At 42.5% G+C, this 27,565-nt stretch overlaps 1 protein-coding gene across 1 annotated transcript in view; it reads right to left on the reverse strand.

Annotated features, from left to right (window-relative positions):
* COL25A1 (collagen type XXV alpha 1 chain) overlaps positions 1-27,565 on the reverse strand; it is a 317,071-nt gene that overhangs the window by 107,665 nt on the left and 181,841 nt on the right. Inside the window, exons 6-10 of the mRNA XM_081925055.1 lie at positions 23,703-23,729; positions 23,517-23,543; positions 4,667-4,738; positions 3,129-3,236; positions 979-1,014 (exon numbers count right to left, since the gene is read on the reverse strand). Of these exons, the coding sequence (XP_081781181.1) occupies positions 979-1,014; positions 3,129-3,236; positions 4,667-4,738; positions 23,517-23,543; positions 23,703-23,729 (270 nt within the window). The remainder of the gene's footprint in view (positions 1-978; positions 1,015-3,128; positions 3,237-4,666; positions 4,739-23,516; positions 23,544-23,702; positions 23,730-27,565) is intronic.

Raw genomic sequence — 27,565 nt, forward strand, 5'->3', positions numbered from 1 at the left:
AAATTAACATTGGCAAGCTTTTGAGTACTGCAGAACTCTTCATCGGGCAAAATCAGGCAAAAAGCAGGGTGTTGGGGGTGGGAGTACAAAAACTATATTGGATTTTGTAGCCATAAGGTAGACCCAGGCCCAATATGGATATTGCAGGCTGAATAAAGTCTCTGCTACGTATTCCAGGTATAATGTTGCACATCTAAAATTCTGAGATAAAGAACCAATAGCTTCTCCTCATTTCTGAAAACATAAAAGCTTCTTAAGCAAAGTGCATGGGCCCCTGGTTAGGCAGAAAGCAGAGCTAGTGTTTCACTGTAGCTTTGGGTTGGTTTTGATGCAGTATTTTACTATGGTTTTCCCAACCTGAAATGTCTATAAGAAATGATAGTCATAATTAGAAACCCAGCTATTGCTTGGTCAGTATTTCAAGCCCAAGTTGGCCATTGTAAGAAGCAGGGTGGTTCTTCCAGGTAGATAGTCACACTCAGAAGGGTTCTTCTCATCTTCTTAAATATCTGGTGTCTCTTTGTAATAATACAGTGAAATATCTGATATGTGACAATTTGAAGATCTCCACTGATATTCAGAATTGCTATCAGCTGCTATGTTTTCTTCCAGGCCTATCTAAATGGCAGGACAAGAGAGAACTCTTTAATGATTAGGGCCTTGTGAATAGCATTAAGATTTTGAAGAGAATATAATTTGGGATTAGTTTTTCTAACAATGCTAATGCTATAAGATATACCCTTTCCAAAAGAAAACAAAAAATATACAGGTTCCAACTTTTTCTTATGTTTGTGGAAACTTGTGTATAGGGATCTCTGTCAGCTCTTTCTTGACTTTGCCTGATGAATTACTTTGCAACTCCCATTGGCCTCACGAGTGGCATACCATATATCTTGCAGCCAAAGGAAATGATTAGAGAAAGGAAACTATAAGACTTCTTGCAGGTTGTTCTTATCAGTTAAAGAAATGAGGACTTACCAACAAGCCTTGTTCACCTGGCTTTCCTGGCTCTCCCTTAAACACAAAATGTTATCAACATCAATGCCATTGTTTACATTCAGTTTGTGCTTTAATAAATCATAGAGTTAACTGCTACGAGATGGCAAGTAGTCTGGTCTTAAACTGGTGGGTCAGGATCACCGCTTGATCCAAGGTGGCACTACAACCATGCAAATATATGATAAAAGACTAAGGAATGTGTCCTCAAGTACATGCTTGGGTTAAAAGTGGATCCTGCATCTGAAAAGTCTAGATGGCTTTTAAAAGGAGATTGGAATAGACAAAGTTATGGAGGATATGTCTACCAATGGCCATTAGTGATGAAAGCTATATGGAGATTCTGGATGGGATTCATCAAACCAGTCCTCTCAGTGGAAGCCCTGCACAATAACTTCCTCCTGTGCACCTGGGCTTTCTTCTCCCGCCACATGCCCCCCAAAACTGGGTTGGGAGAACCTCCAGAATGGTGCATGGGGGGTGGGAACAGGAACATTTTTCTGTCTGGCAAGCTGCAATGCTTGGCCTGATGAAACAACTTGACAACCACAACACTAATTTCTACCCTCCATGTTCAGAGGCTACTGAGCATCAGATGCTGCGGACCAACAATAGGGTGTGTTCTTCTTTTTTTAAAAAAACACAACAGGATTTATACACTGCTTAATCATCACACTGCAAAATGGTTTGTATAAAACCATCTCTGTGCCTGCTTTGGGGCTTCCATAAAGTACTGAATTGGCAAATGCATGAAGCAGGGCTCTTCCTATGTTCTTTTAATGCCAACTGTCTCTTTGTTATATTGCAGTGAAATATCTATTGACAAATTTGTGACCATTTGAAGAGCACCTGCTATGCCTTGCTTACCAGAATTTCCTGGCTGCTGGTGTTCACAGAAATGTGACCAGATTCTATGTGCCACAGATCTGGCAGTGTTCTAAGAGGATATGCTCTTTAATTAGCTGGGTGGCGTGTAACAATATTTTTAAGTGTTATAGGGCAAGTTCTAATTTTAGACATTGAATCAGATCAAAGAGTTGATCAAGTACGTATCAGGCCAGGGCTTATAAGGTGCTATGATAGTCATCGTCCTCTGGAAGACAAATCTGTCAATGTTTTGAAAACGAGTCAGGTGACATAAGAACAAATTATAAATGCTTAAATGAGGGGCTGCTTCCCAGGTGGTGCTAAACTACAACTATCATCATTGATGGGAGTTGAGAGTCCAGCAACATCTGGAAGGCCACATATTAGTCACCCTGGTCTAAAAGTAAATAAAAATGCTTCTTACTCAATAAGAAATCAAACACACACACATTAATAATTAAAGACTATTTGTTTATCTTCTCTTAATGTTAACTATCACTGAAGAAGCAGCTATAAAATCAAATGCAATGCCTTTGCCTTTTAAAGGTTATTCAGAATGAAGGTTGTGCAGAAATGCTTTTGCTCTGAGTGCAATACAGCCACATAGCAGTTCTATAAAGTGAATGCCAGCCAGCTATCTAAAATTATTTGGAAAGATCAATCTGTATTGAAGATAGAAGACCAGGACATCTGAGTATTATTTCTGACCTTATTACAGCGGTACCTCGGGTTAAGTACTTAATTCGTACCGGAGGTTCGTTCTTAACCTGAAACTGTTCTTAACCTGAAGCACCACTTTAGCTAATGGGGCTCCTGATGCCGCCGTGCCGCTGGAGCACGATTTCTATTCTCATCCTGAAGCAACGTTCTTAACCTGAAGTACTATTTCTGGGTTAGTGGAGTCTGTAACCTGAAGCGTATGTAGCCCGAGGTACCACTGTACTTATTCCCTGCCTTTTCCTCTGATGGGACTCTAGGCGACTTACAGGGGGGGAAACAAGATCGCTAAAAACATCAACAAAACAATAATTAAAAAAACAATTAAACACAATCACCACCATTATTATTATTATTATTATTATTATTATTATTATTATTATTATTATATTACAGTGCCTACAGATGCTACTGTATCTGCAAGTGGCATCACACATTCCCAATGTGCATCTATAATTCCACTCACAAAACATGGATAATGAATACTTCTCAGCTATAAGAAGCCTTTCTATGTCTATGATATTAACACACATGGATGGCTGACTCACCGGTAAGCCAGGCATTCCGCGAGGGCCATCTTTGCCAGTATCTCCAGGAGGACCCCTTGGTCCAGGAGGCCCCGGAGGCCCCGGGGGTCCAGCTTGTCCTTGGTCACCCTGAACACCAGTCAGTAAAATCAGCATTAGTAGACAGCTTTCGAATCTTAGCAGATAAGCTCTCAATTGCACAAAACACAGTAAGAGAGAGAGATAGAGAGGCGATATTCAAGGGAAGAGTTCGTGAAGGGGCAAAAGAGCTCAAAGCATATGTTAAACAAGGATCTCGATCCAGCTGTGTGCAGAACCATCAAGATGGTTGGTGCTGTCATATTTGACAGCACAGCACCTGTGTGTGGAGGAAAGGGGACTGGACTCCAACCCCTCAGCCTCAAAGAACTTATTGGCACTACCGATGGATTCTCAGGTGGCAGCAAAGACTAGGACCATAGCCAACATATGCTAGTAAGCTGGCTGTGGCTGATCCTCTCAGACAAGGATTTGGCCTCAGTTATCGGTGTTTTCACAAGCTTCCTGCTTGGATTACTGCAATGTACTCTATGTGAGGCTGCTGTTGAATATGCTTTGAAAGATGCTAGTGTCAGCCATCTGAACTGAGACTTTCACCTAAGGTTCTGGACAAAGACAGAATCAAATCCACACTCCTAGCCCTAAAAAGCACACTAGTCCAGCCTATAACCATGTGCATAGTGCCTCATTACACATGCAGGTCTAGGGGATTGTACACTGACTACCTACATTAGGATGACTTCAGTTTGTTTAACACAAACTTGCAAAATTCTTCCGATATATTTCTGCCATGGGAGTAGCCAGGACTTTTGTTAGGGGGGCAGGGAGGCAGAACCTCAGTTTCCTATGTAATTTTATTTATTTATATTTATGTGGGGAGCAGCTGCCCCTCCCTGCCCTCCCTAGGCTACGCCCATGATTTCTGCAAAGGGGCAAATGTTTACTTGGCCGGCATGTTCATTTTAAAGACTGAGTGATTAGACCTGTGTGGAGGCTGTAAAACTTTTATGGGCAGCTTACAAAACTGGTTCATGAGACCCAGCAAGCGACACTGACTGAGCTCTAAGCAGGCTCTGAAATATAACTGCCTTGTTGAAAAGCTGTACAGTACTTTTCATGCTATAAATCAAACAGCAATAATATTTAATCTCTCTTTAGCAGCCATTTTATAGCGACAATTGAGAAACAACATTTACAGCTTCAAATATATCCACATTGGAATAATTTAATCTAGTTGGGCAACGAACCGTTAAATCGCAATGATTCCTCTTCAAAAATACTAAGTTCTGTCCAGTTTCCAGTAAAAAGCTAACAGAAAATAGTTGACAAAATTAATTTTGTGGTTTATGGCAAAGCTCCATGCAGTGTCTTCTAGCCCTTTGCAAATAAATAAATAAATAAATAAATAAATAAATAAATTCCATTTCATTATGAACTATGTGGTTCAGCAATATTTACAATTCAGCAATCAGCTGCAAGCAAAAGCATGGCAAAAGGTGCAGAGAGAGATTAAGCACTACCTTAATGAGGCGGCGTTTAATGAGCTGCTGATCAGCAGAGAGAAACCCATGATTGATTTTAGGAAACACCATCTGATCAGGCAGGTGAGGTCAAAGGTTGAAGTTCAGAGGTGAAAGAATTGGAGAATAGACATCAGAAGGCCCCAAGAAAGAAATAGAAATATATACATTAGACTTGCAATAGCAAATATAATAATCAACTGGTGCTTGTGTCCGGTAAAGGAATCTATGCTTTCTTTTAAAAGAATTGCAGCACTAATCTAAAGAGAAATAGTCTATTCATTACATTGTCACCTAATGAATGCAAAGGTAATGCAAGTCAAGCTTACTCTTAAACTTCTCTTGCAACTATGGTTTTTATTCTTTTTTGGACAAGATTTAGAACTACACTGAACACCTTTATTATGCTTCACAAGCAAAGATTCCTGGAGACAAAGCACCAGTTCAGCATTTAGTCAGACTTTCCAAACAGCATATTGTGCCATGAAGAATGGTGCCATTAAAATGACATACTGAGTCTGCTGGTCCATAGATAGCTTAAATCATTTCTGCTTAATACTTGAAAAAATGGAAAACATGTGCTCAAGTGTGAAGCCATGAATGCATAATAAACTGCATTATTACTCTTAGCGTTTTGACGTAGATTAATTTGAGGCATTGTGCATCCTTGTGTGCCCTTTACAAGCTGAGTTGCAATACAGTTCCTGCTAAGAAAATTCTCATTAAGAACACACACGGCTGGAAGCTGGCAGAGATACCAGCATACGTAATCTTAGCCTCGTGGCCTCTCATACGTCAGGTAGTTCCACTGATACCTGGACAGCACAACAGCACTGAAGCAGCACGTGTGATGACAATTACGATATGTAGGGTGGGCTAGCCGGCTTCCAAAAACAAACTAAGCATTCATGACACTTCTATGCTGATACAGAAAGACTGGCTAGCTGGTACAGGTCAGCCACAAACCTTGACGGTCAGGATCTGATTACTGTGAAGAGCAGCAACTGTGGGAAAGCCTGGCAGACCCTAGGAACACACACATGGTACCAAAATAACACGACACAAAACGTCACACAGAACAACAACTTAATAACAGACATGACATTTAATAGGTTCTTATCTCTATCGTTATTTTTGTTGCCTGTTAGAAATTCTGTTTTCTATTGAGGGGTCCAAGAAAGTTTAAGGCCCCTCAGAATTATAAATGTTTAATTTTTTAAAAAAACAACAACAAGTCACAATTGTGAATATTTATTAGTTTTTAGTACATTAGCAGGAGAGAAAGACACCTCTTTTTTTGGCGTATGTTAAGCTAAGGCCACAGGAGCCGTGTAGGCAACAAACTCTGAAACAACAGATCTTTTTAACTTCATTTTAAAATCCTCTCTTTACCATGCAACACAAAGCACATGAACTGACAGTATTTATAGACATTAATACGCTGGACATTGGACTAATGCTAGATCCAGAGTGTTAAAAAAAACAATTGAGATCAACATTCGGTGCGTATAGAGCTGTATTTCATGTACATGATGAAGTTCAACTCTTCCATTTCCCATTGACTGGCTCACTGCTATATTTTAACACCATTTACACAATCAGAATAGGCTGTCAGATGCGACAGGAGCACCCAGCTTCTTGTACCTCTCGAGTACCGCACTGGATGACTGAGAAGGAGGGGTGCATTAGAGGCCAGCAACCTTTGCAATATAGGTGAAAAATGCCCTCCGATAATCTTCAGGGTAGAATGTTACACAGAGAGCCCCTGAGATTACTTCTGATTTGCCACAGGATTCTGCTTTTTCCTTTGCTTTTTACTCTTAGTGTAAATCATTACCAACACCTATTTTTTCCTCATAAAGTGCTACTTAAGGGAATCAGGAAGAGCCACCTCTTCTTTGGAGTGTTTTAAAATAATTTTGTTAAAGCAAAGGCCTTTCCTATCAGTTTGCTCTTACATATTTCCATTAATTTTGGTTCAGCGATTCGTCACCTAATTCTAAGGAATGAGAGAGGATTTCTTTTTTAAAAAATCAAGGCAAGTATTTTGGTTTGGTTACTTCTTTAAAAAAACACTCTTGTGGCCTCCATAAGTTTTGAATACATATCATTTGCATAAAATAACCCTCCCCTCCAAATTCAGATAAGCAGAGGACAAGAAACCCTGCTTACAGAAACAGCAAACTAGATGGAGTTTTCATTAATTTTACTGCTCAGAACAGGGGTGCGGAACTGAATTGGCAAAAGAGCCACAGTTCCTTAAGAGGAACCTTCCAGAACCCACATGCTGGTATAGTGGTACCTCGGTTTTCAAGCGTCTCAGAAGCTGAACATTTCGATTTTCGAATGCTGAAAACATGGAAGTAAATGCTTTTGTTTTTGAACGCGCCTCGGAAATCGAATGGCTTCCACTGCATGTTTTTCTATTTTCTCCATTGAACTTGCAGCCAGTCCTTTGCGCCTCAGTTTTTGAACGTTTCGGAAGTCGAACGGTCTTCCGGAATGGATTATATTTGAGAACCGAGGTACCACTGTAGTAGGCTAGACCAGAGACAAAAGTGCTCAGAGTAATGGATGTGACTCTTAACATTGTACAGGAGCTGCATTGCAGAAACACTCGTATCGGAGGTTTCAACATATACATACCGAATGCACGTTTTTCTATCCAGCTACTCAAAAGGCATTGGCAACTAACAAAGGCATTCCCACTAAGAAAAAGAAAAGGATGAAGGTGTGATGAAGGGATGAGGAGCAGTGTGGCCTGGAGAGGAGCTGGTTAGAGAAGGCTGCGGCCACATCCAGAACCAGAGCCTGAGATTCCCAGCCCTTGTTGTCTAGATATATGCACCTCTTTTTTTTCTTATGATAACCAGAATGCCTGTGATTCATTAGCCTTTTTCCACACGTTACAGCTTCAACTCTTACTGAATAAAAACAGAAACTAAGTCCAAAGAAATTAGACATATATACCATATATATATATGTTGTATCTCTCTTCACACAAGTGCCCATTAATGAAGCCTTGACAGCCATTCAAAACAAATACAATCCCCCCGAATACATCTTGGACCTGACCAACCACTGCCTAACCAACACGTACTTCATCCACAATGGACAAAGATACAAACAGATAGAAGGAGCACCTATGGGATCACCCCTCTCACCGGTCATCGCAAACCTGTACATGGAACACTTTGAAACCAATGCTTTAGACAAGTCAGAACACAAACCCAAACTTTGGCTCAGATATGTTGACGACACCTTTGTAATTTGGCCACACGGGAAAGAAAAACTGGATAGCTTCCTCACACATCTCAACAGCCTACACCCCAAAATACAATTCACTATGGAAATAGAAGCCAACAACCAACTTCCCTTCCTTGATGTCCTAATCTACAAAAAACCTGATGGCTCCCTAGGACACACTATCTACCGGAAAAAAACACACACCAACCGCTACTTACATGCACAATCACACCACCACCCTGCACAAATAAACTCCGTAGCCAAGACTCTCATCTCCAGAACCAAACGCCTGGCTGACAAAGACCACTTGACAACTGAGTTACAGAATCTCTCAAATGTGTTAATTGCCAATGGATACCAGCAAAACAGGGTTACGAAGCTAATCCAAAAAGAAACACCCCCCAAAAACCAAGACACAGAAGAAAACAATGGCATGGCCCTCCTTCCTTATATCAAGGGCACTACAGATAAAATTAGCAAAATCCTCCATAAACACAATATCAAAACAGCCTTTTGCACCAACCAAAAAATAGCCAATATCCTCAGAAACCCCAAGGATAAAATCCAGTTGGAAAACCAAGGGGTCTATGAAATACCCTGCAAAGTCTGCCCAGCCACGTACATTGGACAAACAAACAGACGAATAAATGCACGTATCGCAGAACACAAGAATGCCGTCAAAAAAGAAGAAAAAACTTCCTCTCTTTTCCAACACATGAAAGAAACAGGACACGAAATTAATTTTGCAGATTCCAAATTGCTCTTTAACATGGAACATCACCACAAGAGAATAATCATGGAAGCCATCGAGATAGAGAAACACCCTCACAACATGAACAAGCGTGACGACACATCCCGCTTGCCAGACATCTGGAAATTAGCCCTCCCCACAAAAACTGACACCAGATCCAGAGGCACACAGAACGCTATCACCAATCAACCACACCAGACCCAAACCCAGACCCTCTCCACAGATAAATTACAGACACCATCCAGTAGCCAAACCATGGTGGCACCTCCGGATGCTGCACCCCCCTGCAATCCCTACACAGATCTGGCTGACACAGGCCACAAAACCACAGCTCGCCCCTATACACGAAGCCAAGCCAGAGCACAACTAAGTGCAGTACAGCCATCTTCTCAGAAAAACTCTTCACAAAGTTCAAGAGGTCAAGACACAAAGACTTTAGCAACTAATCCACACCTAATGACCCACCTAAGTGGTACTCAGGATATCACTCAAGAAATCACTCAAGATATCCCTCAAGTAATTAAGGAACAAAAGAAGAAAAGGCACACTAGCCTGGGAACTTCCTCTCTGCCCAGAACATTGGAGGCTATACACCACACCCCCTCAACAGTATTTATAGGAACTCAAACACTGAGATCCTGCTCTGTTCCAGTAACAAGAAGCCGAAAGCACCAGCCTGAAGATGACGAGTGAGACCTCGTCGAAACGTCGCCTAGACACCCCAACTTTTACACGGGAAGACACCCGAGGACACCAAAACCTGCATTCCTGTACCCGTGAAAATCTACGAAAGCATATATATATATATATATATAATATATCGGTTTTAAAAGCGGATCAATTTTCTTTTAAAAAGTAATGTTAATTAAAATGACCATTCTAGGGGAAAATTGAACATCTTTTTAACAGGAATTTTTTTATTCAGAAACCTTGATGACTGCAAATATGTAACTCAAGAATATCCACTGTGAATTTTCATAATGAAATTGATAAAATTCATGTGGGCACATCCACAAATTTAGATGACTTTTAAAAAGGATTAGGTGAGTTCACAGAGGCACGGTCAATTGTTATGCAAATGAAGTAAGGGGAAGGAGCGCCATCACCTCCCAAAATGAATGGGTAGTCCGGTAGAGGACTCCGGGGGGCGTTGCCTTGTCTGAAACCTAGTGAGGTAAGGGCCTCAACAGGACTCAACAGGACTCCCACGGCTTGTGGACAACCCTTCCCGGTCCCCATGCCGGGTAGTCGATAGGAGCCAATGCCTAAGGCCAATACCTTCCAATTCTGTAATCAATAAAGTTGTGGCCTTTTACGCCCATTAAACTTAAATTCTGTGTCCAGTGTCTTCATTTCACATGGGGGGAGGGTTCTTGCCACGCAACCAAAGGTAACCTAAATGTACTGAGGCATTTCACCTCTATATACCAGATTCTGGGATCAAAGAATACACCTATTGCCCCCGTGACTTGACTGTGATCTTCCAGGATATAGTTGGAAACAACATGGTGGAGTAGATAGTTCTTAGTCTGATGTACTATGCATTGTTCTTAAGCTCAGTGATTTACAACCATAATTTATACTGCAGGATTAGCTGTGTAGGGAACAATCCTATCGTCATTGTAGGCACCACAGGATATAGTGGATCACCCCCTCAGTGGGTGGAGAGGAAGGTCTCTCTTCTGAGAAGGAGGTATGTATGTGGATGCCTCCTTTGAGTAACATTAGAAAGGTCTACTACCATTGTTCTTCCACTGTCAGTGGTGCTTTTCAATACCTGAAAAGGCAATTCAGAGATGGGGATTGGGGGCCAGTTTAGAACTGCCCAATCAAAAAAACCAAAAACCAGAACAGTGGTGGGAAGTACACCAAGTCTGAAGCTGGCCTACTGATTCCAAAACCCATAAATGGAACCAATGGGAGGGAAATACAAAGTGTGGGGAGAAAGGAAAGGATGGCAATGGTTGAAAAAAGAAGTCAGTCCCTTACAGCTTGGGACTTCGTAGTTCCTGCACTGTGGATTCCCTCACCTGGCTCTAGGTAGGAGCCATAGCTCAGTGATAGAGCCAGAGGCATAACTAAGATCCCCTTCACCCTTGGCAAGGTGCTGTATCAGTTTCGTGCCCCATCTCTCCCCCCCCCCCAAATGACTTTACTGCAAAAGCTCCACTAGAAATTGCTACGTTTTACGCAGCCCAAGTACTCAAAGCATCTGGAATGAGGGTGGGGAAAAACTGCATGCCTTTGTGCTGGACAGGACTCTTTCCCTACATTTGATCTCACCATGACATGACAGTGCCTGTTGTCATGCACTCCATAGTCTGTATAGGTGATTTTGTACCACCCCTGTGCCTGTGCCCCTGGCAGGGCCAGTTTTGTCAATCCCTAGGTATGCCCAGGGCTGTCTTAAGCATATGCAGTGCTGGGGTGCAAAGATCCACCCCCTCAGGTTGCCCAGTCCCAGGTGTGCAGGAGGGCAGAGCCAGCCAGCCGCCTCAGCGTCTCTCTGGCTCGTTCGCCCCCGAACTTGCGGCACAGAAGAGCCTGCAGAAAAGCCCACCGCGGCACTCCGACTGACAGGCAGGCTCTTTCCCGGACTCAACTCCCAGGCCGTGGACTCTCGGCCTGGTCCCCTGAGAGCCCGGTGCCCGGGTGCCCCGCACCCCTAGTGCCTGTGGGTAAGACGGCCCTGGGTACACCTCTGGGTAAAGCACATGCTGGCATCTTGAGTTATAAAGGTTCTGACAACAGGTGATACGACAGATTTCTGTTAGAGATCCTGCGGAGCTGTTGCCAGTCAAAGTAGACAATACTGAGCTAGATGGGCAGTAACTTGACCAAGCATGAGGCAGCTTCCTGTGGTCTCCTATGCTCTTCTTTGCCCAACTTTGCAAGTCATCTCAGTGTCCATTATCTCAGAGGATACTGGAACACATCTCTTGGACTTCCTTGGGCTTGTCATTTTCTCAAATGTGATAGATGTGCTACTTGCAACAATCCTAAGAAAGCTACCCTTCCTTCAGGAATCAAGCTATCTGTGCAGGAAGTTCCTGTTGTAGGATGCTTGCTGTGACTACCTTTGGATAACTGCTCCACAGACAGCACTTCATAATTTCCCTGCATATTTACAACACGGTAATATATTATGTAGCTTCCTTTGTGAACGCTGCCGGCTGTCAGCAAACCTTTGCCTATCTACTGTGCCTCTCAGGGTAGAAACAGCAAAGTCTGCTTTTGCTCCTGACCTTGCTGCACAAGCTTACATATTCCTGTGAAGATCTGGCAAACAAGGCAGGAATTGCCACCTGCTGCTCACTTGCACTTCGTACATTTACAGCCAGCTGCTACTATTTCACATCAGATCACTCGAGCTGAAGGCCAGAGTGATCCTGACACATTATATGATGGCCTCCCCGCCCTACCACCACCTCAAGCTCCAATTAATCTCTCAGGCGGGTGCTCATTATTGTACCTGCTCTAGGGAATATAGTGTCTTGCATCGTTCCCCGTGTATTGCCAAAGACTCGCAGCAGGAGCTTTATATAAACCCTTTTATTGCAACTGCTGCTTTTTCCATCAGCAGCCAAACTAAAACAATAATACACCGCAGAGTATGAGAAGGCCAAAGGGCATTCTTCCTCCCAACATGTGCATTCATTCAAAGCAGAGCTTTAATTTTAATGGAGGGTGTCACTTCTTGGAAACTTTGCAGTCATAAGAAATAATCTGATATGAAATGGTTGTATTCTTGGGAGGGGGAAGGGAATGTTTTGTAAGCAATGCAGCCTCTTCAAAAATTGTGGCATTCAGTGATCTATTTCTACTCACGCCTTGGCAGGGAATAAATGTTCCAATGAGACGTCTTTGGGTTTTAAAAGTATTAGCATTCCTCCAGAGTTCTGCATCATCCACAAGTAAACAGTTTTGGATAATGGAACTTCCTCATGCAAATAATTAATGATGACGCTGAAGAGCATCAGATCTAGCACTCTAAAACTTCATAGGATAATTTATGACTATTACTATTTTTCACCTAGGTGCATAGTCATAAATGCATCTAACACACATTTTGATTCATGTTTTATTCTACTGCTATCATTTTGCAGTGAATTGTGCTCACATCAGTGGGGGAAAACCAATATATGCATGTAAATAGACAAATATATGCTTTCTTAGATTAATGTCAGTCAAGCCCTTGTTTCAGTCCATTTCACAAAATCATAGAACTGTAGAGTTGGAAGGGATCCCAAGGGTCATCTAGCCCAACCCCCTGAAATGCAGGAATCTCAACTAAAGCATCCATGACAGATGGCCTTATCAAACCTCTGCTTGAAAGCCTCCAATGAAGGAGTGCCCACTACCATCCAATAATGCTAGAAACCTTTGGGCCATTCGTCATATACAAAGAATCAACCATCTTCCCAGTTTTACATCCCCCCTTCCAATATTTCATATTCATCAGCTTCAAAATGCAACACAAAGCCATCTGAAGTGTGCCTTATAACATATAAAATGTTCAATTCCAACTGAGGAATAAATAACACATTCTCAACCATTTGCTCCAAATAACCAATTTTTGCAACTCATTTTGTAAGACATATCCCAATATCTATTTAATTATTTATGAAAACATAAAGCCAAGTAGCTCTGGATGTCTTTCTGATAAAATCATGTTTGCTACTAGTTATCATTATATACGCTTAATTAGGGCTAAGACTGAAACAAGAGTGGGGTGCATTTAGTGAACATTTTCTCACCCTGAAGGGCAATGCCTATTAAGGATGTACTGACCATACATCGTTTTGCCAAATCTAATGCACTGTGTGATTATTTCATTGTTATGGGTAAGGGAAAGAACTATTCCAAACTTTCAGGAGAGTAGAGCTGTCATCAAGAAACCAGCACGCACGCACACACACACACACACACACAAGATGCACTACGGACAGGGGGTATTTCAGGAAACTTTTCAGTTAGCTTGAAAAGTTACCCTTTTCATGTTGCAAATCATTTCTGCGCAGCATTCTTTCAACCCTAATTTTAATTATGTGAATCAGTACCTCTGTGGGGAATAAACTCAGACTTGGCTAGTAGATGTTCAATTATAATGATGGGTTGACTAATCTATCAACATCCTGCAACAGCGTTCTACCAAATGGAGCTGTTTTTTGTGGGACGACTGCAATTCACATATGATATGATGTGGCTAGCTGAAAAGGCAGAACACTTTCTGATAGGTTAGCTCCCATAGGAACTCGATTCTGGGTTCAGCAGTCCAATCAGAGGTTTGCTAACTTACTGAATGGATTGGCCAAATGAGTATCTTTCAGCCTCAACTACCTGCCCATAAACCTGGCATGGCATGGGACTGTGGTAAAGATGAAGGAGACATGAATCACAAACCACTACAAGTGCTGCAGAATTTATTACTTCTGCTTTATTATTGAGCATCTGCTCATGCGTTAGAGAGGCAATCAGAGGCAAAACAAGGGTTAATCATACAAGAATATTAACTAGAGAGTCCTAACAGTTTTACCAAAGCAAAAGAATCTGTTTAATCACTCAAGTTAACAAAGGTTAAGATAATAAAAGGAAGTTCTGAATGCCTTCGCTTTCTGGAACTTAATCCCTCCTGCTGAAGACATTTGAAAGATGCTATCAGTTGCGTACAGCCCCAGCTGTTAAAAAAATTTACTTGGAACACTCCATGTGGAGAAAATAATTTTATGAAAATAGTTAAGTATGCACCCTGTGTGGCTTCTTATTGCACCTAGACCCCAAAACTAATTTAAAGTCAGCTGCTGGATAACGATTGTGAGACCTGATAAACAATAAATCTTTTCTATATCAGAACTGAATGGCAGTAGTGCTTTATTATCATTTGCAGAAAGGGGATAGGAAATAGATCAACATACTCAATTAGAGCCGTTTAGTGCATGCTCAAGGTCTATTTTCATTAATTACTGCTCTGGTTGGACAATAAATCATGAATGATCTTCAAGTGCCAAGGTTCTTTAAGTAAAAGTCATTTTGAAATATTGGAAGTGCTTGCTAATTTCTCTAGTGCAAAGACTTCCAAGTACAGCTGAAGTAAACAGAAGCTGCGCATTGGGTGGTACACAGAACTGTCCGGCTTAATTCTTCCTTCTTCAGGATAAAACTGATGGAGAGCTCTTCAGACATTTGGTGATATAAGTGTTTACAAAAAGAATAACTCTTCAGGAGACTTTAATATGTATTAATTCAGTTTCACTTGTAGAAGTTCTCCTGCAATGCCCTAAATGAAATTCTCCTGTAAGTAGGCCAGAGGTTTTCAACCTTTTTTGAGCCCACAGCTCCCTTGACCAACTACATTCTTTCTGCGGCACCCCTGCAGGGTTCAGAAGCCCAGTTATGGCAGCCTCTCACCCTTTTTCAAATACCCTCCCTTGTGGAGTGTTTCCTCAACTTCCTCTCTTTGAATGTCCTCTGGGCAGCCACTGCTGCCACCCCTGGTCTCTGAACTGCCTCTGCTACCCCAAAGAGAGGTGTATGGGGCCTACTAGTATGCAAATTTCTGTTCACTTTGAGAGTTGAGCTTAGCTCTGTGAGGAAAGGCTATGCAAAACTCACACCTCCACCTTCTTGTCTCTCCACTTCCTCTGCTTGAGGGAAGGTGGAAAGGTTGCCAGATCAACATTTTGAAAATAATGCTGTAATGTGTGTTCCATGCAATGCTAGTGTGCCTCATACTAGTAGGTGTAGGGCCTACTAGCATGCAAATTTCATTCACTTCTGTCAAAAGGTGGGGAGGTATCCTAATAGTGAATGGGAGGTACAAAGTAGACTTGGATAGACCCTGAATCAAACTGTTCGGTCTACAAAGCACCTTAAAATGAATTGGGCTTTCTGGAAGTACCTAATCAAGGGACCCTGACCATTAGGTCCAGTCGTGGCCGACTCTGGGGTTGCGGAGACATGTTTTGCTCTGTGCTGGATCCCAGGTTGTGACTTGGGAACTTCTCTGGAAATGTAAGGGAGAAGCAAAATCTTTTAATACTTTGAGCACTTCCATCATATGCTCAGGTTGTATATAGGTAAAGGTAAAGGGACCCCTGACAGTTAAGTCCAGTCATGGCCAACTCTGGGGTTGCGGCGCTCATCTCACTTTACTGGCTGAGGGAGCTGGCGTACAGCTTCCGGGTCATGTGGCCAGCATGACTAAGCCGCTTCTGGTGAACCATAGCAGCACATGGAAATGCCGTTTACCTTCCCGCTGGAGCGGTACCTACTTGCACTTTCACGTGCTTTCGAACTGCTAGGTTGGCAGGAGCAGGGACCGAGCAACGGGAGCTTACCCTGTCGTGGGGATTCGAACCGCCGACCTTCTGATCGGCAAGTCCTAGGTTCTGTGGTTTAACTCACAGCACCACCCACATATGGTCAGTGCACATTCCTAATTTTTACTGGACAAGGAGTCAATTGTGTACTCCGGAAAGAAGAAAGAGTGAGAATTTTAGCTATACACTGTCTAGATCTGGAAACAAAAAAAAAATGTTCCTGTGTCAGTCAGCTAGTGAAATATTTATGCCTGGGTGCCTGATATTTTAGAGCCACAACTGTTACTAACCATATTAATATCTTTTTTCCCCAGAAGACTAAATTCTTATAATTAGAAACTATAATCTAGTTTCTTCACTCAATAATCCTGTGAAATAAGAGTTACTGAGTTGCCAAAATCCATTTAGTATAAGGTGTCCGTGGTTTAATAGCAGCAAGTCTACGAGTCCAACCCAAACAATTTACTGTCTGTGCCATTGTGGAAACTTGCCAGAGGAAGTAGATGCTTGCCACCTCTCTACTGCATTTCAGTGCCAAGAAGAGTTGCCCAAAGGGTAGGATCCTGCACAAAAGCCAAGCAACACAATGTGTTTCATCTGGTATTATTGTGGCCAGGTTCTGAGAAACACATTTCTCAGATATGGTATAAGTTCTCTTTTCCAATCAGTATGTAATTCAGTTCACTTAGAGACTGCTACCCCTAATAGCTGGGGAAGTTTTTGTTTTGGGGCAGAGCAGGGATATGGAACTGAGTCTCAGACTTCCATCTTTCCACAGTTGCTACTGCATCAGAACAAAGCAATGCAACAGGTAAAAGCTGAGCCAAACAAGGTTCTGTTGCTGTCCTAAACGGATCTCTTCTTATGCTGCAACTTGTGGCACAACTCTAACATCAAATTCAGCTGTTCACAATCTGAGAACTGCACATTGGCTGTGATATTGTGAGGGATATTTGATCTTGGTGCTAGAATTATCACTACCTTCAGCTGACATCCTGAAACACACTGCCACTCCAAACTACTGGATGCAAATACTTTTCAAAACAAACACACATCAAGCTATGCTTCCAGTTAGCCAGTTATACAGGCTGACTTCTGAGAAGTTTTTTAAAAAATGTCTCTTAGCATTCACTTTTTAAAATTATTAAAATGAATTATTTGGGCAATGCCATTTGATTTCACATGGGTAAGATTCTTTGCAGTGCAATCTTATGAATGTTTACTTGGAGTCAGACTGTGTTCAGATGAGAATGAGTCTAGCCTCAGATGTCTTCCTCTACCTCAGGCATGGTTACACGGAGATCAGGAGTTTCTATCTCCATTTTAAAATTAATTATAGTTTGCTGTGTAAACCAAATCCTAATCTTAGCTATGGTTAGTGAAAACAAGTCAGCTTACACTATACTATGGTTTAAATCTGGCTCATTCCCACCAACCATTGTTAAAATTAACCTCAATTGCAATTGGCTTTGGATGGCATGACAAGCTGTAATTAATCACAAGCTTCCCAACTCCTCCATGCTGGTGTGGGGAGCGTTCAAATCCAGGGGAAGGTGACAATCATTCTTATAATGTTAAATTATGGTTTAGTCTAGTGGTTTTCAAAGCATGTGGAGCACTGCACAGATGTGGCAGGAGAGGGTGTCAGGAAGATTCAAGGGCAATGAATATAATATTTTGGGAATAATTCATGTTCCTATGTACCTACATTGTTTTATATTTTATGGATGCCCCATGATCATATTATAAAGCAGTTGTGTTCTATGTTATAAATCAAGCACTGCTAGGAGTTGTTACAATGCATTCCTTACCAATAAAAAATTCGGGGTGGAGGGAGCAATTTTTGTTCTGAAAGTGTGGCCCAGAGAAAAAAGTTTGAGAACCACTGGTTTAGTATTTTCAAGGGTGGTGTGTCCCATTTTATCACTTCATGTTCTGTTTCTAGCACCTCCAAGCTGGCTGGAAAAGTCTCTTGTCTGAAACTGCTAATCAGTGTCAACGTTACTGAGCTAGATGGACCCAGTGGTGTCGCAACAGGGGGGCGGTGCGCCCTGGGTGCCATGTCTGGGGGGAGGTAACAAGAAGGCACCCGGCGGGGGCTCACAGCAGCGTGAGCAGCCATCGCGCCGCCACAGCTGCATGTGGAGGATCCTGTATGGACGGCGGTGAGATCCCTCTGTTGCCACTACAGCCATGAACGGAGGGTCCTCCATTTGTGGCTGCAGCCGCGAGCACAGGATCCCAGCACTGTCTGTATGGCGCTGGAGCGGCATCGCTATGTATGGCACATGCGCTGTATGTAGTGACACCACACATACACCGTACATAGCGGTTTGCCGCTTTGGGTGTCATGATGCCTTCGTTCGGCCCTGGATGGACTAATGGTTTTACTACTGTTTTAGAGTCCTTGGCCACTCATTTACAGTGATAAGGACAGTCAAGCTCACTATAGCATTTTGTATTCATAATAAAAGTTTGAAAAACAGAGTAAAAATGCTGAAGTCGTGAATGTGGAACTCAAAAGATCAAACTGCTAAAAAGAAAATCCCTGAAAACTGTTCTGGCTGTGTAAACTATTTTCAAAACCACATTCCTAGCCTGCCATATAACATCAAATGTGTAGGACCCTATCCAGAAATCCTGAGTTCATAAATGCTTCATCATGACTATATATGGCCGTTATGAAATTCCAAAGACATAATAATGTTCAGCCTAAAACATGTTGGCCAGGATCCAAAGGGCTGCAAGTGGAAAGGAAATTACTCCTTGCAGTTTCAGGCAAGGATGTACAAATCCTAGAGTAAGAAATGAATGCATTGAAAGAAAATGTGCTACTTTTGATCTTCACATTTGGAACAAAATCCCTGTATAAGGTTTTATTTTCCTCGTGCAAAGTTCTACTACAAGCTGAAGAAGGAAGCTTTCCCATGAGTGTTGGGCTGCTAGACATTTGGAGTCCTGCCAGACAAAATCAATGGGCACACTTCCAAGTAAGATATTAAGGTCTGAGCTGTTAGATCAGTAAAATCTTTAGTACTGTTGTTGGATATACCAGCCAACATTTCACAGATAACAAATAGGGCTATGCCTTTGCCCCCTGTTGCTATACCAACATTTTTTGCCTCCTTATTCTTGGTTGAGGACTAGATTAATTTGCTATGTCCTCCACTTATTTCCCCAGTCTGTTCTCCAATGATTAAAAAATCAAGATGGTGATTGTTCTTTATGTTAAATACATATTAGAAAAACTTAGGTGTCCTACAGTGTTCTGATTCACGCATCATGGCAAAGTATAACATCTTGTGAATATGCAGGCATGTGGGCTCCCTACCCAGTTGCTCCTACCCAGTTGTTCTGCTGCTATTGTTGTCCCCTGATAAACCATATGTTCAGACCTAATGCTAAGCCAAACCATGGATTAGCCCCAGGTAGAAAAGCAGCAATGTAGGAGTAGGGCTGCCATATTTCAAAAAGTGAAAATCTGGAAACAAAAGTTGAGTTTTTGAGCTATTTTTTATGAAATCTGCCAAAATCTACACTACCAACATGGGCTGCCATACATCCGGATTTCCCCAGACATGTCAGCAATTTCTGCCAAGACATAGTTTACGAGGGCTGAATACTGGATATATCCGGGAAATTCAGGATGTATGGCAACCCTAGGTAGGAGGGCATCAACCTCAATTCTCACTCTTTCCTCATCGTTTGGCTTTAGCATTACATGTTAAGAAAATAAAAGAACACGACTGAAGTTTGAGCCAAATTGCGAACAGGGACAGAAAACTTAGTTTTGAGTATTGTCTGTCTCCACAGAAATCTGAACTGGTTGAAGTTGCCTCTGCCGACCTGTGGAGTGTTTAAGTTGTGCCTTCACCTAGGTTCAGCCTGCATATTTGTAAACAAAGGAAGTATTACGAAGATGCCAATAATTCTCTAATGGCTCTTTCAGATTTGGGTAAATGCTGCACTCCTAGTCTGTAAAATCAGAATGTTTGTAATAAGAAGGGATGTACGCTATGAGCATTTAATGTCAATTCTGGCTCAACTGCACTGGCTGCCAATCAGTATCCTGGCCCAATTCAAAGTGCTGGTTTTGACCTTTAAAACTTTAAACCACAATACCCTTCCCCATATGTACCAACCTGGACCCTGTGATCAACATCTGAGGCCCTTCTTCTTGCGCCCCCTCCACAAGAGGTCCGGAGGATGACGACACAAGCCTTTTCTGCAGTGGCTCCCCACTTGTGGAATGTTCTCCCTGGGGAGGCTCACTTGGTACCTTCATTACATATCTTTAGGCACCAGGCAAAAACATTATTCTTCTCCCAGGCCTTTGGCCAATTAAACAAAGCCTTTTAAGCTGTGTGTGGGTATTATTGTTTTGTTTGCTACTATGTTATGTATTTTGTGTTTTTATACTGTAAATCACCCTGTGATCCTCAGGTGAAGGATGGTATAGAAATTTCAATCATCATCATCCACAGCATCTCTAAATAGGGCTTGAGTGCCACTGATAGTCAGCATAGACAGCATAGACCTAGATGGGCCAACGGTTTGACAGAAGATAAAAGAGCTTCCTGTGTTTTTATGTGAAGGCATTTTGGTTTTGAAAACCCAGTGGCGTAGCGTGGGTTGTCAGCACCCGGGGCAAGGCAAGTAATTTGCACCCCCTAACCCGTGGATTTGCGCCCCCTAACCCTAACCCCCAGATGTTGCGCCCGGTGCGGCCGGGCCCCCCTGCACCCCCCACGCTACACCACTGTGAAAACCTACTGTAAAGTCTATCAAATCAGATATTTTAAAAGACTTTTTAAAAAATTCTAGTCTAGTATAAGTGTTCACTTCTTTTGAATGTGGTGCCAAATATATTTTCATGTGCTTTCGCACCACACCATACACATTTGAATAGAATGATTTCTTTAAAAAAAATGACTGAGAGCAGACCCATTACTGGAATTTGAGAGCTAATTAAAGTTATTCACGCATCAAAAAGAGGCTTTAGCTATATTTTCATACACTGTGGGGATTGAACCTTAGTGACAGACAGCAGCAATAGCAAGTCTCTGAAAAGGAGAGGAATGCCTTGGCAATAGTTTTGAATGGTATAAAACAATTGGGCTTCCGAGCATAATCACAACCTGCTGTCTGTCTCTTCTTTTCTCTTATGTTTCATAACTTGGTTCAAAGTCAACATGAATTTGTTTTCTCTTAGTAATACTGTATGTGCCTTTGTAAAAGTACAAAACAGCCATAATACTATTTTGAAGACCCATAAAGGTTTCCAAACAGTAGTTTCCCTCACCAGAGTTGTTTAGCTACGAGCACAGCAAGAATCTGGCTCATTTCTGCTGCACCTGGCAGGAAAGGAGGACGAAGGCAGGGGAAAAACTGATCAGGGTATCTATCCAAAGGATCCAAGCATCCCATCATAATTACCAGAATGGCAGCGAAGCTTCTGGCAACCTACATCATGTGGAACAAGGCCAAGGCTTAGAAATCACCATCACATGGAATAGCCACGCCTTAGTCATTTTCTGACTCTCTTTAGCATGCAACTGAAGTGCAGCATTAAAACGTTAGCTAATAATGATTGAAATCCTGAACAGAAAATAAATACAGACCTGAGAAAATAGCAATACTCAGTGTATTCCCAAGGCCAGTGTCTCTTCACATGCAGATAAATGAGATGGCAAGGAAGTGGTACAAACCTCTCACCCAGGAGTGGTGAATGGACTGCATCACTTCAGATGACTGGTTTCCCACCAGGGCTGTTTGCCAGGGTGAAAGAGCACTTGCCCAAGTGCTGTTTTGTGGGCACCTCTCCTGCAGTAGTGGGTTTATTATTATTATTATTATTATTTCCCTGGTTGCAGACTTCCCTGGACAGGTGGGAGGAAACTGACCATTTTACATTTCTCACAATGCCCTGGAGTGCCAGGTATAGCCTTGCTCCGGATCCTTGGGAGAAATTAAAAATAGCAGCTTCCCAGGTCCAACTACCTTGTACAGGCACCCTAGTAACAGTGGGCTTTGCCAGGATTCTGGGGCCTGGTCTGATCTTGCTTACAAACGCCCCCCCCCAATAAATAAAGACTAGCACAGCAGGAAAGAGGAGTCTATCCTAGTTCTTTGCAGGAAGCACTGGTTTTTAGAGAGCACTAAAAGAATAGGGACGCGGGTGGTGCTGTGGGCCTAAGAGCCACAGAGCCTAAGACTTGTTGATCAGATGGTTTGAATCCCTGCAATGGGGTGAGCTCCTGTTGTTCGGTCCCTGCTCCTGCCAACCTAGCAGTTCGAAAGCATGCCAGTGCAAGTAGATAAATAGGAACCGCTCCGGCGGGAAGGTAAACGCCGTTTCCATGCACTGCTCTGGTTCGCCAGAAGCGGCTTAGTCATGGTGGCCACATGACCCGGAAGCTGTACGCCAGCTCCTTCAGCCAATAAAGCGAGATGAGCGCTGCAACCCTAGAGTCGGCCATGAATGGACCTAATGGCCAGGGGTCCCTTTACCTTTACCTAAAAAAATAAATCCTCCATTGTTGGGTCCTGCTAAGGCCCAGGCCCCAGTAGAGGCTCCATTGCTTACAACAGAAGACTGGCCCTGCTCCTCCTCTTCCTCTTCCTTCTTGCTCTTGCTGTCTCTTTACCTGCCTCTGGAATGTGTCAGCAGCAGCAAAAGCAAGGAGAGTGAACAATGGCTTCTGCATGCCCTCTCCTTCTGGGCAATGGTGAAAACTGAGTCGAGAGAGAGAGGACAACTGAATGGCCATTGCTTACAGTGCTAAGAAGCCAGATAAATTGGAGCAACTTCTAGTGCCCAAGCCCCCTCCCTCAAAAATCTTTGGAGCCAGCTTTGTAATGGCTGTTGGGAAAGCTAGCTTCTTGCTGTTTTGACAATTGTTTCCCACTACCAGCTGGTGTTTATTCTATTTTTACTACGGTGCACAGATGTAAAGAGAAACAACTGGCGCTCTCAACATGACAGAATTTTCTTCTTTGTTTCTCTGTTTTAGCTCTAAAACAAACAAACCCAATCCTTTGAATACAGTGTTCCTGATATATTATGTTCTAGATGTGTGGAACAAATTGCTATTTCAAAAAGGCAAGTACTAAGGACATGCATGCTTTCTGCTCATAGAATTCTAATTTGTTAAAATCCACCTGCTGTTGCTTTATTAGAAGCTCATGCAGATCTGACACAAACAGGTGGAAGCTGGAAGGTTTGTTTAGTGAAACTGCTTCTTCATTTTTAAGCATATCCCAACCACTCTGAAATATATTGCCACCTAACAGCAGAAATTCCAAATTTTAGTGAGTAGTAATGTGCAGCATGAACTAATTCTAGTCAAATGTTTCTTATATACTTCGTGAAATCATTCTTGGCTATTGCCTTCCTGGAGATCTACAACATGCAGGGGTAAAAGCAGCTGAAAAGCGAAATGAGCTTTGACACTCTGTTCAGTTTAGTTTTGCACTAAGGACTAATTGCCTAGTCAGGGAAGGGGAAGTGTAACATTTTTGTTAATATGCTTACCCGAGGGCCCTGATCACCTTGATCTCCCTGCAAAGTGGAAAGATGAGATGATAGTTTTAACACAGCATCTGTGTGCTAGCCCAGCTCTCTTAAATAATCTCACATCATACTGCTTCAATAGCCACCAGTTAACACCAGGAGGGCTTCCACTTATTGTGTTAGTGGCAACAGCATGCTGAGACTCACCTTCTCGCCTTTTGGACCAGGTGGGCCCTGAAAGAAAAAGGAAAATATATTCATTAACAAATGATAGGTGGTCACAGTGAGCCAAAAAATGTCTGGTTCTCACATGAATCAGGTGCCTATAGACTGCAGGAGTGAGGGATGAGCAGTGGGGAGGCCAGTTGACTGAATGTTCTTCCATATAACAAGGTATTTGCTACCTGAGGTGAAGGACAAGATGGCGCCCTGCAAAATTACTTTTACAGAAGCCAGCTAGATTTGTAGTTTGATGATAATAATAATAATAATAATAATAATAATAATAATAATACATCCCACCCTTCCTCCCAAAGGAACCTAGGGTAGCAAACACACACGTGAGGAAGCAATTAAAACATATAATAACATCTTTGAAACATCTTAAAAGCAATTCTAATACAGATGCAGACTTGGAAATAGCTCTACTTGAAAGCCTTGTTGGAAGAGGAAGGTCTTCAATAAGCACAAACAGACAACATAGGTGGCCCCCATCTACTATTTAACAGGAGGGAATGCTGAACACCAAGGCCTGATTACTATACTGTATGGACCTCCTGATAGGATGGTATTTGCAGGAGGCCCTTTTCTGCAGGGTGCAGTGATTGATTAGGTATACAGTATATGGCGAATTTTGCTTCAACACTGGTGATGGGACGACATCCTCCGCTACACCTGAGGTACGCAGGCACAGATAGTTTGCATGGCACATACAGCTCTGTACTCCAGCATGTCACTACCACTCTGTGCCCCCAGCATCTGCTGCTTCCCTCTATCTAATGGTAGGACCGGCTCTGAGCCCTGCAGATTGGAAATTATCTTGTTGTGAAGACTAGAGCCCAGGCACAGGCTTAGTGCCTCAACCATTGTTTGCAAAAACATGCCAGATTGGCCCAGAGAGTTGCATGCATAAACTAACAGGCTTATCATACAAAACAGGACAGTGTGAAGGCAGAGCCTTCCAAAAATTGAATCTGCCCCCCCCCCCCACTACAAATGTGATTCCTCAGGGTGGTAGATATGCCATAAGCAAGATGAAAGAGGAGGAACTAGATACACCATAGTTGCATCATAATTAAACCCAATGTCAGATAGTGCAGTGGGCTTCAACTTTGCACATGCTCACTTTGCACACGCGATCGCAACCTTACATGGATGGGGGGGGAAGTAAATAACGGGAGGGGGGACCCGTCATTCCCTGCTCTCTATTTATTTCTTTATTTCCCACCCATGCCCCCAGCAGGTGTTCCTTGCTTACTTTGCTCTGGGAAGGTCACAGAATCGCCCAGTAAGCAGCCCTCTGCCTTGTGGAGGGACCAGTTCTGGGGGTTCTTGACTTTGCACGATTTTGCCTTTGCACACGGACTCCTAGAGCCAAACCTTCATGTATGTGGCAGACCAACTGTGCTAATAAATTAATATTTTAAGCTTCATCTTAAGGTGCATATCCTTAGCCATTTTTAAGGCCAATTCAGTGATTATTTTACTGCTGAAGTATCTTTAAGACAGGGTAAGCCATCCTTGAATTGCTCCTAACATTTTACAAACACCGAACAAAGAGATGAAAAGGAATAATAATACAGTAGAACTGAATAGCAGAATAGCAATGTACACCTTCTGAGTGATTTTATTAACTTCATTGTGAGTATTCATCTTCCCTAATCTCCATGCTCAGTGGCATGTGTGCACTTGGACCATAAACTGCCTTGGCAAACGTACCTAATGGAGATTCGGTTTTATGAATTTGCCATAAATGCTTACACTTTGCCTTCAGTGTGGCAAAGGAACTTTTCATTCTGAAATACTCCCTTTGTGTACAAAGAAGTCTTATTAAATGAGATGGCATGGTGCAACACAGTGAGCAAAGATATTCTCTTTCATCCTGAGAATCTTGGATGCTATTCCCCTTTAGAGCATATCATCATTTTAACTGTACTTGACAAGCAAAATGGTAATGTTGTTGTTTGATACTTCTTGGATGCAGCCCATTTGCCCCAATTTTTCAGAGTTTATACTGTTGTACTTTTCCAGTAAACAGAAACCAAAGTCCAGGTCTTCAGTTCTCGACTTTGGCTTTCCATATTGATTTTACATTACACAGCCTTTGCCAACATGGTTCCCTCCAGATGTTTTAGACTACAACTCACATCAACCTCAGCTGGAACAGTTCAGACCCTTTCCATAGGCCCTGTTCATGTGAACACAGTGGAGGTTGCGTAGGGGGAGTCAGTCCAATGCAAGATGGCCATGTAAACCTCAGCACTATGTGCTAAGGGCAGTAGCGATCAGGATCTGATACGTCTTCTTTCTTTCTTTCATTCTTTCTTTGAATGTTTGATATAAAAATCAAAAAACGTTCACAGTATAAATGACCCACCACCTTTTTATTAGGTTGCTAGGTTAAGATGCCCACCTACTATTCATAATCGATAGATTCCCTGAATAGGATTTCCTCAGAAATTTGTCACCCTACAGGTAGCTATGCAATAGCAAATTATGATTTCTCTGTTTTATAGGTAAGAGATATTTCAGATAATCCATTAATATTGTGCAAACACAAAGCAGGTTTTTAAAGAGGCAGCAAAAGGACTTGAGGCAAAAATATTTTTTAACAATAGCTAAGGTAACTTTATTTCTGTTAACATTCATGCATGTTAAAATACTTTGCCCTTCCATCTTGTTCAGTAACAGGTATACAATATTGTTTACACTGTGTTATTTCCATGAGCTATGCTTTTATTTTACTCAAAGGAGTACCTTAAATGTAAAACCCACATCCTCTGCCTTAAACATTCTGGCTGCAATCCAGAGAATCTCATGTGCAGAAGTGGTTTGTGTTCACACTTATGCATGCAAGGATCTGCTCCATAGAACATATGGCCATTTTATCTGTGGCAGCACTGATCACCTGTTGAGAGGAGAGAATGGAATGAAAGCGCCTGGATTCAGTTCCCCCCTCCCTCAAACAGGTGATCAGCTGTGTGTGTGATGCAGAAACACCATGTATGCAACTATACCCCATTAGAGCATCTTTTAACATGTGCAAGATACAATTCAGAGGTAATTCTCACAGCGTGTTGTCCATGTTCCTATGGAGTGGTCGAATACAATTTGCTGCTGAGATAAATAGTTCACAATTAACTAGAATGTGAACTGGTCCTATTCTTACTACTTCCAGAAATAATTCCTAACATACTGCTATGTACCACCCCAATATCTGAGCAGTGAGAGACTCCAGGAGTGGAGACTGTGGTGTCTGTAGGATATATGGTTTTAGTCACACCTATATATCACCTGGGTATATAGGGACGTGGGTGGCGCTGTGGTCTAAACCACAGAGCCTAGGGCTTGCTGATCAGAAGGTCGGTGGTTTGAATCCCTGTGACGGGTGAGCTCCCGTTGCTCGGTCCCTGCTCCTGCCAACCTAGCAGTTTGAAAGCACATCAAAGTGTAAGTAGATAAATAGGTACCACTCTGGCGGGAAGGTAAACGGCGTTTCCGTGCACTGCTCTAGTTCGCCAGAAGCAGCTTAGTCATGCTGGCCACATGACCCAGAAGCTGTACGCTGGCTCCCTCAGCCAGTAAAGCGAGATGAGCGCCACAACCCCAGAGTCATCCGCGACTGGACTTAACTGTCAGGGGTCCCTTTACCTTTACCTATATATCACCTGAGCATACGATGGAAGTGCTCAAAGTAGTAAAAGATTTTGCTTCTCCCTTACATTTCCAGAGAAGTTCTCAAGTCACAGCCTGACCCACAGCTGAGCACAATTTGCATGAGCAGCCTCCATCCATGCCCCTCCATTCCCCCTTCCACCCAATATTCTCAGGCCTTTCCTGAAGGTCCACCA

Source organism: Podarcis melisellensis (assembly GCF_964234715.1).
Source record: "Podarcis melisellensis genome assembly, chromosome: 9".
Classification (NCBI taxonomy): Eukaryota; Metazoa; Chordata; class Lepidosauria; order Squamata; family Lacertidae; genus Podarcis; species Podarcis melisellensis.